We start from the raw sequence: 16,339 nt of genomic DNA on the forward strand, positions 1-16,339 counted from the left end.
ATGCCCATTGAAGTCAATGGGAGTTTTGCTTGATTAAGGGTCATAGAATTTGGCCCCATCTCATTTTGGATCCTCTTGATCTGGTGCTATGCATCAAATTGCTAAGCAGTATTTGGAAGTGATTTTCCACCCATCCCCTGACATCTTTTGTTTGGTTTTGTATAGTAAGACACAGATTAACTAGGTATGCATGTTCTTCTTTAAAGCAGGAAAAGCAGGTTTTCATCTAAGTTTCTGAACCATGAACCCAGCAAAGATTTTAGAACCCATTCAAACCTCTGTGGTGTATTGAATTTAAATGAGTCTTTTTATGTAAAGACCCACAGCTTATAACCCAAAGTCAAAAACAAATAAATTTATTATAACCAGAACAAAAATCTGATTGAATATAGCAGCAAGCACTGCTCATCATCACAGCCTCTCACTGACAGCTGTAAAAGTCTGGAATTAACCCTTATGTTTTTCAAGTAGGGGGTGGGAGAGAAGATGCGCAATTCCAATGAGAAACATGAAGTTAAAACCCCCACACAACTCTGAAATCGTAATTCTGACGTCTACTGGAGGAATATTGTAAATAAATCAATCCCAGTCTTGTGAAAAATCAATTGTGTCCCAGATGTAAAGAGATCTCTTGAAGTGTAGAAGGACTACCACCACCTCCGGAAAAGCTATAAAGATACATCCCTTCATTTCAAAATTATGAACAATGTACAAGACCAGAAATCCTAAAGTATAAATTTTATCCTTAGAGCTTTTCTCCAAAGATTTCTCTTTCATCTTTACATACACTGTAGAATTCTCTTGCTATATGTTGTTATAAAGGACTAGGGTTGTGGAGATCTTGAGTAGAACTCATAGAGATAAACAAGTTCATCATTTTAGTCCCAAAGAAGATTTAGATAAATTTGGATACAGCTTTGACAAACATTAAATCTCTTCTTTAATGATGTTCCTCAAACAAAACAGTTAGCAAAATATTTGAATTTCTTTGTATAATGTCACATTTTAATGTAAACATCAAATAATGTACCAAAAGTTTTACTGGAAGAAAAAAAAAAAAACCCAGGAGAAAAAAACCAAAAAACCCCCCCAAAAAAACCTTAAAGCGGCACAATTCTTTATCTTTATACCACTGGCGAAGGGGAGAAAAAAGCCAGATTACAAACATTTACACATGCATAGTGGAAAAAAAACAAGTATTTTACTAAATTCACGCAATTTTTTTTAAAATAGTTATTAAATCTACTAAGCACCAACATACCTAAAAATTTATTTTCAGCTTCATGATTCATTTAAAAAACCTATCAAATTAACCTTTCAAACAAGCTTAAATTAGTAGCTTGTCTAAAAATAAAATGTAGAGCATTTTTTTAAGTCTACCAATGCTTTTTATCTGAATGTTTCCAAACAATGGCAAGTGTCTGCAAAGAATGCCTTTACTGTACCCTACAGTGGATGGAGAATACAATACCACATCATACAGAATCTAAAACTATAAAAGTCTCAGAATGCAGCATCCCTTCACAAAAAAGCTGATAAAACTGAAAGTATTTATAAGATGCTGCACCTTTATTTAAAAAAAAAAATTAAATGAATTTAAGCAGAAATAACATACATTTTTACATTAACTGGCCATTTCTGGTACAGAAACCCAGCACAGTATGCTAATGTTATTGAATAAATGTAATTGCTACTTACAATTTCTTTTTAAATACAATTTAGACAAACTTTTTTTTTATTTTTATTTTTTTTAAAGTTGCACAGTTAACCTCTTAGCTGCTAGCTTAATGCAACACATTGGTAACATTACACAAATTAAAAAATAATGTGTGTGTGTTTGTGTGTGTGTGTGTGTTCTACATAAAAGCTTTCAAAATTCTGACCCACATCAAAAAATGCAAAATAATGGAATATAATTAAAAAATTAGTTGCAAGTCTAGCAGCAAAGCAATTAAGTGAGGATATATTTACTAATAGAAACAAAGGGAATAGTTTCAACTACAGGTGAAGCCCCAACTATCTTAGATCTACTGACACAGATAGAAATTAAATTCTCTCTAAAAAAAATAATCTGATTATTTAAAATAGGAGTAAAAGCCATTGCTACCTGATGAACTACCTAGGCTAAGTTCCTGAAACAAAGACAAAGGGTCACTATTCTTTTTTGCCTGCTCAGGAGGAGGTTTGGGCTTTGGCGGAGCCCGCAGAGCACTTGCGTAGGACATGGCAGGCTTGTTCCCCCCAGCATTCTGCTGGCTGTTGCTGTTTGATTCGATGATCTGCTTGTTGGGCATGAGGGGTGGGAACTGGCCGAGATGCTGCAGCATGTTATAGTTGAAGGAATTGGACAGCGGTATGTTTTCGGCTTTCAGGTGATCCTCTGGGGGTTTGACTGTCTTCGGTGGAGCTGGAAACAGAACAAATAAAGCCGGTTTAACTAAATAGCCTTCATAAGTGAAATCCGTTTGCTGATGCCCTCATACACAATGATAAACTGACATGCAGATACTGCAGAACCTCAATATTAAGTTGAAATGACAGAAGGCTTGAGAACATTATTAGATTTCCTCAGGGCTTCTTTTCAAATGATTCTCGCTTCAGACTACTTTTTTGCTTAGTCCTCTCTTTTGTACAAGCAAATAAGCCTTACTACATCCACGTCTGTAGGAGACAGAGGGACTAATCCCACTGCGAGTAAGGACTGAGTGGGAATGTAAGGATTTAGCCCCTACAGATTATGTACTGGAACTGAAAAAATCTGACACACAAATAACTTCAGCAGAAATGTGAATACTGAAAAGGTGCTGCTAGTTCGAAAATCAGGTAAAAATAAGATTTTAGTACCTATCCTTCATAGATTTACCATGAGCCACTCCGATTCCAATGATGGCTCCGTCCTGCACAGCGCTGACTCAATCCAGTTTAAGCACTTCCTTAACTTCAACAGCAGCCAGTGGGGCAATTTGCATGCTTAAAGTCAGGCACATGCTTAAGTGCCTTACTGGATCGAGGTCAAGAGCACACAGTATTTCGCAGGATTGAGCCCTGAGAGAACATTACTTTTTTCTTACTGATTTCCAATTAGTTTAAAAGACCTCTTTCTTATTACAGCATGTCACACATCTTCAGTGTAGTTGTGTCAGTTTCACACCTGTAACATGCCAGGGGCTGATCACACATTTCTCTGGTTCCTTATTTTGGAAATTCTTTATAGATCGATTACGCTAATCCTCCAGCTGCAGCTTTACATTCCCCCTGTGCAGGGGGTTGAATTCTACCTTGAGTAACATAGGCAATAGCATTACAAGGTGTAACTGAAGGCAGAATTTAAGATGAAGGCATTCAGTACTAGTATTTGTGTGTTTTTTAAGCAAGACGTTGTTTTAGAAACAAAAAATAAAATAAGACATTTCAATTTAAGTGGAAGCTAAAGAATATTTCCTGATGGCCTAGAGCCCAGTATCTTGCAAACAGTCATACAATGAATTTTGAGCATGGGAGTAATCTGGCACAGTGAGGTTCTGGTCCATGACCTGGCTCCGAGCACTATGGTAATACAAATATTATGATTTATTAATACTCATGTACTGTAACTTAACATGCGCATAACTATATGCAGGACAGGGCCTAACAGTATAATTTAATGATGTCTGAGGAAATGTGGGTCTCCTTTTTCTCCCATTTTGCAAAATTATTCATGACTATTAGTTAACTCTTATCCTGCAAACAAAGATATTAAAAATGAGGAAGAGCCAACCTGAGCATAATAGGTCAGATATAAATATATCTTACTGTAAAATATATTCTATATTTCAAAGTTGGGTACGTTTCACAAGATACAATCTTTTGTTATACCAAGGTATGGTAAACCAAATCACTGCTTTAGATATTCAGATATTCAGAATAATTGAGGCTCTTTATTTTAAAAGGAAAGGGTTAACTCATTTGCTGTACTGTCAGATGAATCATCCAGAATGAAATATTTGTGAACAAAAATTAGTGTCTTTTATATTCCATTACTCATGTGAGTGGCCATCAGATTGTCTTGTCTGAGTGGCCATCACATACACTTAAAACACTACTGAAAGTGAGAATCAGGCAACAACATGCTGTTGGAACAAGATGAATATTGAGGGCTGCCCAAATTACGGCCAAAGTGATTTAATAAGAGACTATACTAGACAAAAAACTGCACCTCACAATTAATCTTTCCAGTTTTTGACAAAAATAATCTCTTATTAAATGACTTTGGCCTTAATATTGTTACCTATTTTAGGCAATGTTTATACCAAGACCCAGGAATTATTTCTGTTTTATGAGTGCTAGCATTCGTAAAAGAACTTTAGCCCCTTTTACAGGGCAATTAAACAGTGGCAATTATTTTCCGTTTGTATTACATAGTTATAATTTTCCTTCTCAAGGCACCACAAGTCACAGTGTGTTGCCATGCACTGGGAAACAGTGTCTGCCTTTCACCCAGAGAAGTCCTAAACGGATTATATTTCACTGTTTCCCAAGTTTGTAAAATGGCTTGGGATCCTTTGCTGTGATGAGTGCTATACAAATAAGATATTTTCATAGCAACAAATCACGGTGCGTAAAAACACGGTGAATGATCTGGCAGATCTGATCTGTTGTACAGCACTGCTTACGCATATGGTACGATTTCAAAGGATGCACGATAACCATTTGTTTTCAATCTCCTGTGTTATTTTAAACTTATTTTTGCAACTCGCATAATTTTAACAGGTGCAAGACATTACTTTCTAACCAAATACTGTTTGTGATAGTTCCCCCTCTAGGGACACAGTATTATAGTACAAGTGCTACTGTTTACGGACCTCTATATTGGTGCTTTTATCTTCAGTCAAAAGGAAACCAATTTCCTGATCTTGCTGTACACAGGTCTAGTGTGTGCTCAGGAGCTATCACCCAGAGGTATATGATACAATCCATAAACACTGCATGGTAAGGCCATAGTTTCTATTTCATCAGGAAAAGCTGATTACATTAAGTCAGTAAACTTAATTCTGTGCTATAAGGTCAGAATGCCTTGGCTCTTACATACCAAGAGAGGATGTATTTATTTGTGTGCCACAAGACACATTTCACATTAGCCCAATAATGTTACCGTATAAGGTCAAAGAAGTTGTTTCCCAATTAGTTTTCTACGTAGGAGAGAAAGCCTGGGTTAACTATTAGGAGAAACTATTATAAGAACAGGTAGGCAAGGCAACAATCTGCTAAGGAAGGAGAAGCTGTGAAATCAGTAGGAGAGATATTCAGGAGTCACCCATCTTCTGTCAGTTATTCACACTGATCCTCCCATGATGCACAGGGTGGACTAGCTGACCTATTAGAGAAAAGATGCCTCATGTTGGGACCTATGTTAATTCAAACACTCTTTATCCAATGAGACAGATCTCCCAGGGTGGGGAGTGTCTTTCACTTTTCTTCTCGTTTCATAGCTTAAACAGGCTAAAATTAAAATTTACAGCACTGTACATAACGCATTCACAAACTGAAACTCAGACTTCCAGTGCAACCCAACTTATTACTGATGTTTTAGACTGAATGCACTCTTGTTAATTGATATGTTCTTGCTCCATATTTAACTCCTCCTGCAACTATAAGAAAATTGTGCTTTAAAGCAACGAGTATGGAACGGCTTTCAAGTGAATTTTCTGAATCCTAATGAAGTGCCATACTTTTAGCTGGGGAATTCTGCTCCTGTCTTCCAGGAGCTAGGAAAACTCAGCCGTTTATTTGGAGGATAATGATACAAATGAAATCTAAAATAATGCCGGTGATGGGCAGTGGGCATATTTTGTAATTGTTCCCATCTTTAAAAATTAAATGTTAATTTCATGAGTTGAGTATACAAAAACACCAGTACAGGATGATTATCAAGAACAAAGAAATAAGTACACAGAACAGCCTCATATTAGAAAGGCTACAGACACCTCCTGAACAGGTTTGTTTTTAACAGAAAGGTCGACAGACAGAAAGAAAGAACAGACAGGGTTATGTAGCTTACAAAAAGAAAGCAAAAGATTAAAGAGAGAGGCCAGATGACTTGCATGAGGGCCCCGGGGGAGAAAGAACTGTAAATGAGGCACCCAACACAGAAAGAAATACATACTAAATACCACTGACAACAACTTAACCTATGCTCAGTCTAAAAAAGAAAGTCACATACAGCAGAATGTATGTCAAGTCTCTCAAACTGCAATCTAGGAATAGCCTTCAAGAGTGTGCAAAAACCCAGAACAATTTTATGGCAGTCCTCTTGTACTCCATGAATCCAATGGCTGCATTTTTAAATATTCTTGTTGCTTCCATTCCTGATGTCCCAAAATGTGAGCCCCTCCACCCTCTGCTGTCAACGACTGCTCATTCCAGGCAATGAGTCAAGGCAGGGGTGCAATACTAGCGTCTTATTTCAGATGGATAAAATAACATCAGCCACAAACACTGAAATTGCTGGGGCCTAGTCACTAACAATTAGTACCACAGAGGAGAGTTAAGATTGGACTAGAATTAGGCCTGCAAAACTAGAAACACAGAAAAACTTAGAAGACCTCAAAAGTGGATTGTGTTTCTTTGCATTAGGTGCTAGACATAACAAATGTGTGTGTGTGTGTGTATTTATTTATTCATTCATAAAAATGGCTTCCATGCCTAAGAATGGAAACATGTTTGTATCAAATACTGATGCTAGTCTAACTTGCCCAGCTGGCTTTAGGATTTATCAGTTGGTAGCAATAGATATGTAAGGTACATTTTATATATCCCTATTTCCTTTGAGGATTTTGCTTGAGAGCCTTACTCTCAACCTTTACACTAAATCAATGAAACGTGATACATATTTATCCCAACATAGTCTAGCAGGAGTTTCAGAGCTTCCATCACATCAGCAAACCGAAAAGCCTAGAGCAACATCAGATCTGGATGCCGCTGTAGTGAGAGAGAATATATTTTTCCAGGGCAAAGAGGAATATCAATATTTTAAAGGATGTGCCCTAAACTTGCAAAGGCACAACCATGACGCTAACATTGCTGCAGTAACTGAGGATATAATATTTCCAATAGTGTTTTGGAAGATCAAAATTTTAGCACTCTGAAAACGTAAAATGCATGAGAAGAAAATAATTCTAAAGCACTGCAGCTAATCTGTATCAGTTTTTTCGTTCACTCTCTGCTGACTTTTCTTTTAGTACATATGCCATTAATTTAAAACACCTTAGTAACTAGTGCACCATGAAACCGAAAGGAAGCAGAAACTGCATGACACTATTGGTTTTAAGAAGTTGACCAAATACAAATAGGTCTTTTAAAGATAATAAACAGTGGCTATGAATAAGAGTTGTTAATACTTATATGGAAAGTTCAGATACATTAATACTGATAAAATAAAACTTAAAAAACAAAAGAGAGCTTGTTTTTTATTTGAAATAAGTGTGGAGAAAGGGTGCCATACTGGCAGACTTCTTGTTTGCAAAGTAGCAGAGCAAGATTCCCTATGCTGTCCGAGCTCTGTTCTGGAGTGAGCCCCTCCAGCAGTGAAAAACTAGTTCCATGTCCATGATAAATCAGTCTCCACTGCCAGCAAGGAAGCCAGTTTCAAGTGTGATTCTTCTGTGATGTACCCATGTCTATCTGTCAATGTGCTATGATGGCCTATAGCACTGACACGTTTAAGCATGTGAGTTCACTAGGAAGTGCACTGAGATCTCAAACTCAATTTCTATAGATCACCATCAAAATCTAAGATGGTGGCAGTAACAGCAACCACTGCTTTAAGGTGAAACAACATATCTCACACCACACCCCTTTTGTCACCAGGTCCTGTTAAGCACAAACTGGCTGAACTTGAATCAACGGAAGAGAATGTTTGAACTTAGTAATATTTCTGGAGGAGAGTGGAGCTATTTGGAGGAAATGCTTCATAGCATTCACTTCTCGGTCAACCTGCTAACTACCTGAGACAACAGTATATGAAAATAGGACTTGTGCACAAAAATTAAAAACCAAAATAATGAACCCTTCAGAAATATTTTGCCTAAATTCGCTTCAAGTCTCAGCAGACAATACACATACGTTGTGAAGAGCAGCTAAGCCTCATTTAGAGTTTGTCACTCCGGTTCAAGCAGTTCACCCCAGTAAGGCAAGTGGAGGGATTTAGAAAAAGAGAAAGACTACTTACCTAACAGTTCTCTGGGTGGTACTGCTCTGTTGGATCCGTTGCATGGAATGTTCTGATATGGGGCAGATGAGGTGGAGTTTACCCACAACTCAGGGGATGAATAGTTGAAAGAAGACTGGTTACTATGGTCCTGAAGCTCTTTACACTGACCAAGATTGTCTTGAGGAGTGTTAAAATCTTCAGAACAAGCCTGGACTGAACTAGAGGAAATTCTTCTTTGGTACAACGGCCTGCCTGGTCCTCTTGGTTCATACTGAATAAAAAAAAAAGTTCTTTAATTCGCTGGCATACATGTTATGACAATTTCCCCCCTACATCTCTCTTACAAATCCACTTGTGAAAGTGCCTTCAAACACTGAAAAATCTTAAGAAATTCCCGCTAGTAATGATTGCATTAATTGACAAAGACTGTTAATGATAAACAGCAACAATAACTTAAAGCATATAACAAAGAGAGTAGAGTTAAGGTTGAGATTTCTTGATTTGTAAATACTGGATATCTCAACCTAACGTTAGTTTTCTTTTGCACAGTATCTCTCTATAAACATGCAAATTTAGTCTCCAAAGGCTTAAATAAGGGAGAGGGGCATTTACATGAACAGGTGAAAATGCTCAATTACAATGTATAGAAAATAACTGGCAGGTTTGACCTCTGATTTCTACTATAACACAGGAATGACTTGCATACCAGGATTTGGGAAAGGATGAGGTCATATTTATATGCTGGCCTTTGCATAAAGATATGCGCACAGAGAACAAATGCTTTGAAGAACGGTTTGTTATCACGGGGAATAATGCAAAGAACTGTATTTGAAAACACAGAAAAGACTTGCTTCCATTGATCTTGCAGACAGTGAAGATGAAAAAGACAGGAGATGCATTAACCCCTCGGTACCAATAGTTGAGATTTACGGATGCTCTAAATGCTTGGGCAATTCAGGGTAGACACCCTCTGTTAAGGTTTAGTGAAAAAGATAAAGTTGGAGCAATGTAGAAATTATGGTCACAACTGAGTGAAAGAAGAGGGAGAGCCTTATTTTGCTTTAAGATGGACTCTAATGGTCATTTGGGGGAAGACAGGTGTCCCACAGTTTTACCCTTCTCTGGTGGCGTGAACTTGTCTAAATAAGGCACAGGTAAAGTTACTTCTAGATGACGGCAGCGCAAACGTACAGTAGTGTGAAAGTGGAGATTTCTGCAGGGGACAAATATGGACTGAGAAAGGCAAAACACCAAAAATTGTTTTGAAGTGCAGGCCCCTAATTTCACATTTCCGAGTAAGGAAGTCCCATTTTGAGTAGAGATGCAGAGAGCATTTGAGCAGAGACGCTGCACAGGAGATAAAAAACAGCTTTAAAAATTAGCCTGATATTACCATATTCCACCCCAAAAAATCAGTACTAAAAGACCAATAAGTGTCCATGAAAAAGTGCTATCGCAATAGTAAGTAGAATAATACTATGTATATAATAGAAAAGCATGAAAATACTAAAAATTTTATTTACAAAGCTGAAAATATAACAAATGAAATAAATCTTAAAATACAAACAGAACACCTGACTGCAAGCAATTTGGGGCAAGGACTGTCATTTTCTGTGTGACTCCACGGTGCCCTATCTAACTGGCCTCCAGGCGCAACCACAATTCAAATGTTAAAAAGCTAGTAGCATAAAAAGTCAAATAAGGAGACTGCACTGAAAAAGGGGGGCGGGGGGGAATGCACAGAGTGATGGAGATTAAGGACCATATATTTAAAAGGGCATTTGCTGGCATGTAAAGCGAGACCAGGTAAATAACTGTGTGTGCAAATATATGGTCTTGACTGAGGCCATTTTGATCTAACTGCTGTATCTGATTTGCAGGGAAGAGAGGGTGTCTTTTAAAAACCAGGCTCTATGCCTGAAATAAGTTTAAAACACATTTAGTTTTCACAGGCTTTTTGTAAATGGAGAGACCATGACCTGAGGCAGATATTAGAGAATAACTGATCATTAGAGACAACTTAATTGTAAAATTCTTTGATTGTTAAAAAGAGTAAGATAGTCTTGAAGGAAAGTTTTCTTCCAAAGCCTCTTTTGGCTACAGCTTTTGGGACACAGGATTTTCTTTTCTTAATTTGCTTTAAAAAAAACCATATTTTTATTAAATAAAATGTAAGAAGCATACATTGCTCCCCCAATGTATCTGCTTGTGGGCACATCCAGTATGACTGGCCAATCAAAGAATAAAATGCTAGCAAATTAATGAACATATTCATAGGTTTCTTGCTACTACTAAAGTCAGCAGGAGGTTTGCCGTTGATTTTAATGGCAGCAAGACTGAGTCCATATCATATTTCCAAAGCGTAAATAAAATGTAATATATTTCAATCAGATATTACATAAATTAATATTATGGCCTAGAATAATTCAAAAGAACTTTTTTTGATGTTTTGAACTGGGGCCAGATTTAAAAAGGTATTTAGGTGCCCGAGATGCAAATAGGTCATCATTAGATTTACAAAAGCGCCTAAGCAAGTTAGGTGCCTAACTCCCATTGACTTTCAATGAAAATCCTGCCAAAATCAAATTGGCTAATGCCTGAAGTTCTAGCCCTAAATGTAATTCTGTATGTTAGTACTGTAGTTTGATCACATTGATAGAATGAAAAATAATCTGATAAATGGTAAACTGAAGGGGGATGCACCTAGAAAACATACTTTCCACATTGGCACTATCAATATTTTCTCTGTATTTGATTTATTGGGGTCAGTCTGCCTCCTGTATGATGATTTATGTGACCCTGCACAGCTCTGAAGGAGCATGGGGGTCAGTGGGAGTCCAGAGCGCCCAGCACTTCACCAGATCGAGAGGTGAAGATGCTCGGCATCTTACAGGATCAGACTCTCTCTTTGTAGCAGCCACAGTAAACAACAGTCACCTTAGAAATACTGTTTGTCACAAACTACGCAGGAGAAATTGCATCAGAATGAAGGTTTTTCACATGCACTCCAGAGTTCAGGGCACGTATTATATCCAAGGGAAAAATGTCAGACACTGAGCAGTGACATTTTGAGCTATTGTGAATCTCTCTGCTCTAGCTTTCTCCTCTTCAATATAGAGCACTTAAGCCTCCAATTATGAGCCACCTTTAAAAAAGTATCTTTAGAAAAAGAGGGAACGTGTCAGTTTGTGTAGATAAAAATAGCTGAATCATTGTTTTCCTTCAATCCCTAACCATGCAATTAGAGTTTGACTGTGATATATCTTGAATTCCCCCAACAGGAAGGCTGCTTCTGACAATTTTGTTTTAGGACATTGGTGGCAGAACACCCTGGATACGTAATGTATCCAATATGTTGCTGCTGCTTTTAGAGTTTAAATTTGCATCTTAAATCAAAGGTTAAAAAGCTCCATGAGGGTCTGGGTCCTGAAACCCTTATGTGAGTAGCCCCACTGACCTAACATTAAATACCTGGTGCTTGTAAAAACATGCAAGGATAGATCTTTATTTGGTGTAGACATAACTCCATTATGGAACTATACTGATTTTCAGCCACACAGGATCTGGCTCTCAAGTTATATTTCTGCCTCTTTAATCTCTGTTGGTTATACAGAAGGCAGGATTGATTAAAAGCCATGATAGTGTTTTAGGGAAGAAGAGGCTCCCATGGCAAATGGCTCACAGGGGTGGTCTAACACAGTGGCTCTCAAGACTACTGTACCCCTTTTCAGGAACCTGATTTGTCTTGTGTTCTCCAAGTTTCACCTCACTTTAAAACTAGTTGCTTACAAAATCAGACATGAAAATACAAAAGTGTCACAGCGCACTATTACTGACAAATTCCCGACTCTCTCATGACCATATAATTATCAAATAAATCAACTGGAATACATTTTGGAATACAGTATATAGAGCAGTATAAACAAATCACTGTAAGAAATTTTAGTTTGTACTGACTTCACTAGTACTTTTTATGTAGCCTGTTGTAAAATTAGGCAAATATCTAGATAAGCTGATGTACCCTCTGGAAGACCTCTGCGTACGTGCAGGGGTACGCATATCCCTGGTTGAGAACCACATGCACCTGCTTTCTAATCACCAGATTCAATGGGTGGAAGGGAAGCGATCAACCATATCAGAACAACTGTGTATGTAGGAAGATGCCTGCTTCTCAAGAAAAGGCAATGCCTCTCTCTCACATTCCTGGGGAAACATAGGTACTTTACACAGAGGATTCTATGCAATTAAACTCAATTTTAAATATATATATTTAAATATTTAAAATAAAATTCATAGTGTTTATCAATATCTATTCAATAGCTTCATAAATGGTTGGATAATGGCACAGTTATAAAGTTTGTGGACGATACCAAGCTGGGAGGGGTTGCAAGCGCTTAGGAGGACAGGATTAAAATTCAAAAGGATCTTGACAAACTGGAGAAATGGTCTGAAATAAATAGGGCGAAGGTGAATAAGGATAAATTCCCATGAACATTAATAGTATGAGCACAGGAGCAAGCCCATAGTACCAATCATCATTCAGAAACAACAGGTGAAAGCCTGGTCCCAGTGAAGTCAATGGGAGTTTTGCCCTTAACTTCAGCGGAGCCAGGATTCATCCATTGAATTCAAAACCTGAATTATTTGTTACACAGGTAACATGCAAATTCAAAAAGAGTTTGTCCCCACTAACATCTCAAAGAATTCAGAATATATTATCTACCATAAAAGGAGGTTATACAGCTAGATCTGGCAGACAAAGAAGGAGAAAGGAAGGTTGATTCAGGTTTTGGTTTTTTTTTAAATCCTTAAAACAGAAATTTGATGCGTATGTTACAGCCAATCCTTTTCTGAGGCATTAAAAAAAAGAAGTTGATACACAGAACATTTAAGTTCAACTTAAATGAGTGCATTAGATACTCCTTCCCACGAACTTCAGTTTTAAAAATTACCCATTTACAAGTAATTTTACTTTTATTATTTTTTGTGGAAGTGTTGAAGACCAATTTTATTTTGTAAATGGCTTTAGCTAAACATGCAATGCCAATTTCTTTGGTTTAATGTAACAGAATTGGCTTTACTAATTTCACTGCTCTCAGTATTCAGGGCAGATATCACTATTCACAGTATATGTATAGGTGTAGATTTTCCTGCTGATATATATTTTTAATGCACAGGATAATAGAAAGAGAAGCAATTCCATAGGGCTTACAGATTGTCTCTCAGTTTAAAAAAAACTAAATTATTATTGCTGAATAAGTTAGATTCCGGCTGGCAAAACTACTATATCCAGTTCCCCTTGTGTCATATTTTGTAAACTTAGAAACAGATGAAAAATAGCAACAAATGATTGGACAGCTGCACAGAAGTCAATGCTTTCTTGCCTTCGTCTGGCTTAGAATATTATACGACATAGGAACGCATTTCAGACTTCTTAATTGATGTCAGATCTGCACATACAAAAAGGAATCAGGTGTGGACAACAAATGTGTGTACTGTAACACTAATTTATGAAGAAACACAAAGTATCTATATGGATATGGCTACCTACAAAGGTAATACAGATTTCAGAGTAAAACATCCTTTGAATTGTGAAATATTTCTCTGTACTACTTATCTTACTACTCTGCAATATCAAGTCTATGGTAAGATTAATGAGAAAAAAGGACAAAGTATCTCTCACAGGTCATCAGATATAAAAACACAGGCATGTTGCAGATGTACAAGCTGTTTCAGCTAAAAACATTTATTTACTACCTGTGTAGCAATGCGATAACTCTGATAACTTTACAACAATTCATATTTGTTTCCAATAATACCTGCTCCAAGGAGACAATACTCAATAAAGTCTGCAGGAAAACTGAAAATTATCTGTCCATCACAGCACATCATTTAAATCTTAAAATGCATGAACTATTCAATGCTATGTACACATTTAGCTCCTGCACTTAGTTATATACAAAGAACATAACATATTCTGCCTAAAACAAAGTATTTCAGTACATAGTAAAGTTTAAGATTTTAAAACACAAATCCTGAGTTTCTGGAAAAGGCAATGATAACTAAAATACAATCAGGTAAGAGAGAGCAGCATTCTTCCTCAAAAAGCTTCACACACATTTCATTCTGGTGCACAAGGGATATGCAGGTAGGTCAGCACCCACTATATACCACAGAGAAAGATCTTCAGACTGGCCCCACATAGGCAGATTGAGAAAGCCACTCTAACGTGGGCTAAGGGATGAGCCGCAGATCCATATTCCTTCAGATCCAGTGGCACTATTATCTTCTGCAACTGGTACAGCGGCAGCAGGATCTGTGCCCCCTGGCCCCGGTTTGGGGATACATTTAACATCTCAAGTGACCCCTCACTCCACCCATGTAGAGTTTAAATACTCCGGCTTTGTATTCTGCATCAAACATTTGTGGAGTGCCTATACTAGCATTTACAAATGTGTTTGCTGACTTGATTAATTGGCAATCAATTAAATTGCGTTAAAAACAAGAGCAAAAAGCTTACCCTAGCCACACCCTCATGACTCAGGGCTGAGTGTACTCAAGCCCCAGTGAATGCAATGGGAGTTGAGAGTACTCTGCATCTCTCTTGTATTTAGCCCTAACGGTGAAAATGAACAAAAACATGCATAAACCTTCAGCAGTGGCAAACCCTCCTCCCACACTGTAAGAATGTCAGCAATACAGGCTGTAGCACAGTGAAAACTCACTTGTTAAATTCATCTTGACTATGACATTTTAAAAATACCCTCTAGTTCTCATTCTCACTCGCTTCGAGAGCACATAAACACAGGGACTGTTAGGTGAAAAAGCCAGATTGACTGGCCAGGCTGGTTGTTTCTGTTATTTAGCAATTGATCCCCACATACTTGTCTTTCTTCCAATTATAGCAGTGACAAAACTGAGGCCTTGATCCGACAAAGACTTACACAAGTGCTTAATGAGTAGCCCCATTGACTTCAATTGGAATTCTGATGTGCACAGAGTTAAGCATGGGCGTAAGTCTTTGAATAATCATGACCTTAGTTGTCCTCCTGTAATGTCTGAAGCCTTGATTTCCATGGTGATGTGCACATGGAAATACTCTGCACTGCCAATCAGTAGACACAGGAGATGCTGAAACAGTGTGCTCTGCCCATGGCGGGGGTGGGAAAAGCGCAGGAGAGTAGGGCAGAAATTTAGGGCTTGTCTACGCTTAAAACACTACAGCAGCACAGTTGAGCCATTATAGTGCTTCAGTGTAGACGCTATCTATGCTGATGGCAGGGAGTCTTCCATTGGTATAGGTAATCCACTTCCCTGAGAGGTGGTACCTAGGTTGATGGAAAGCGCTTCCACATGGGGATTTGGGCATCCTAACTATGCTGCTCAGGGGTGTGGATTTTTCACACCCTTAAGTGATGTAGTTATGCTGATCTAATCTTCTAGTGTAGACCAGGCCTTACTCAAACTGCTGTAATGGATCAGATAAAGGCCTACAGCAGTGGTTCCCAAAGTAGGAGCACTGCTTGTTCAGGGAAAGTCCCTGGCGGGCCGGGCATGTTTGTTTACCTGCCGCATCCGCAGGTTCAGCCAATCGCAGCTCCCAGTGGCCGTGGTTCGCTGCTCCAGGCCAAAGGGGGCTGTGGGAAGCAGCAGCCAGCACGTCCCTCAGCCCGCGCCGCTTCCCGCAGCTCCCATTGGCCGAGAACAGTGAACCACGGCCAGTGGGAGCTGCAATCAGCCGAACCTGTGGACGTGGCAGGTAAACAAACCGGCCCGGCCCGCCAGGGGCTTTCCCTGAACAAGTGGCGCCCCTAGTTTGGAAACCACTGGCCTACAGTTTTTCTGTCTTCTAATTTATTATTGGTCTTGATTTCCCCTGAATGTCTTCATCCTCACCTGGAAGGTCCAGGACTGTGAAATTCAGATATTCACTTGGCATCCTCATTTGTAAACACTCTAGCATAGATTTTATTTTAAACAAACTTTTTTACAGCAGTCATAAATTATACCTGCCATCTCTACAACACCTCACTGTCTCCTAACACTGATCCCTGGCTCCTTGTTTCTTTATATTAACCTTGGTAGGGGTAACAGTCTTCCTTGTGGTCTTCACTTTTTGCTTATGCACAGATTGGCCTTCTGAAATCTTTA

At 38.3% G+C, this 16,339-nt stretch overlaps 1 protein-coding gene across 4 annotated transcripts in view; it reads right to left on the bottom strand.

Annotated features, from left to right (window-relative positions):
• Window positions 1-340: 340 nt before the first annotated feature.
• The window catches only part of HELZ (helicase with zinc finger), a 151,929-nt gene continuing 135,930 nt past the window's right edge, over window positions 341-16,339 (bottom strand). For all 4 annotated transcript variants that reach the window (XM_077832976.1, XM_077832975.1, XM_077832978.1 and 1 more), the window contains 2 exons: window positions 8,207-8,459; window positions 341-2,407 (listed from right to left, as the gene is read on the bottom strand). In XM_077832976.1, the coding sequence (XP_077689102.1) occupies window positions 2,076-2,407; window positions 8,207-8,459 (585 nt within the window). In that variant the 3' untranslated portion in view covers window positions 341-2,075. The remainder of the gene's footprint in view (window positions 2,408-8,206; window positions 8,460-16,339) is intronic.

The sequence above is a fragment of the Eretmochelys imbricata genome, chromosome 14, assembly GCF_965152235.1.
Source record: "Eretmochelys imbricata isolate rEreImb1 chromosome 14, rEreImb1.hap1, whole genome shotgun sequence".
Lineage (NCBI taxonomy): Eukaryota > Metazoa > Chordata > Testudines > Cheloniidae > Eretmochelys > Eretmochelys imbricata.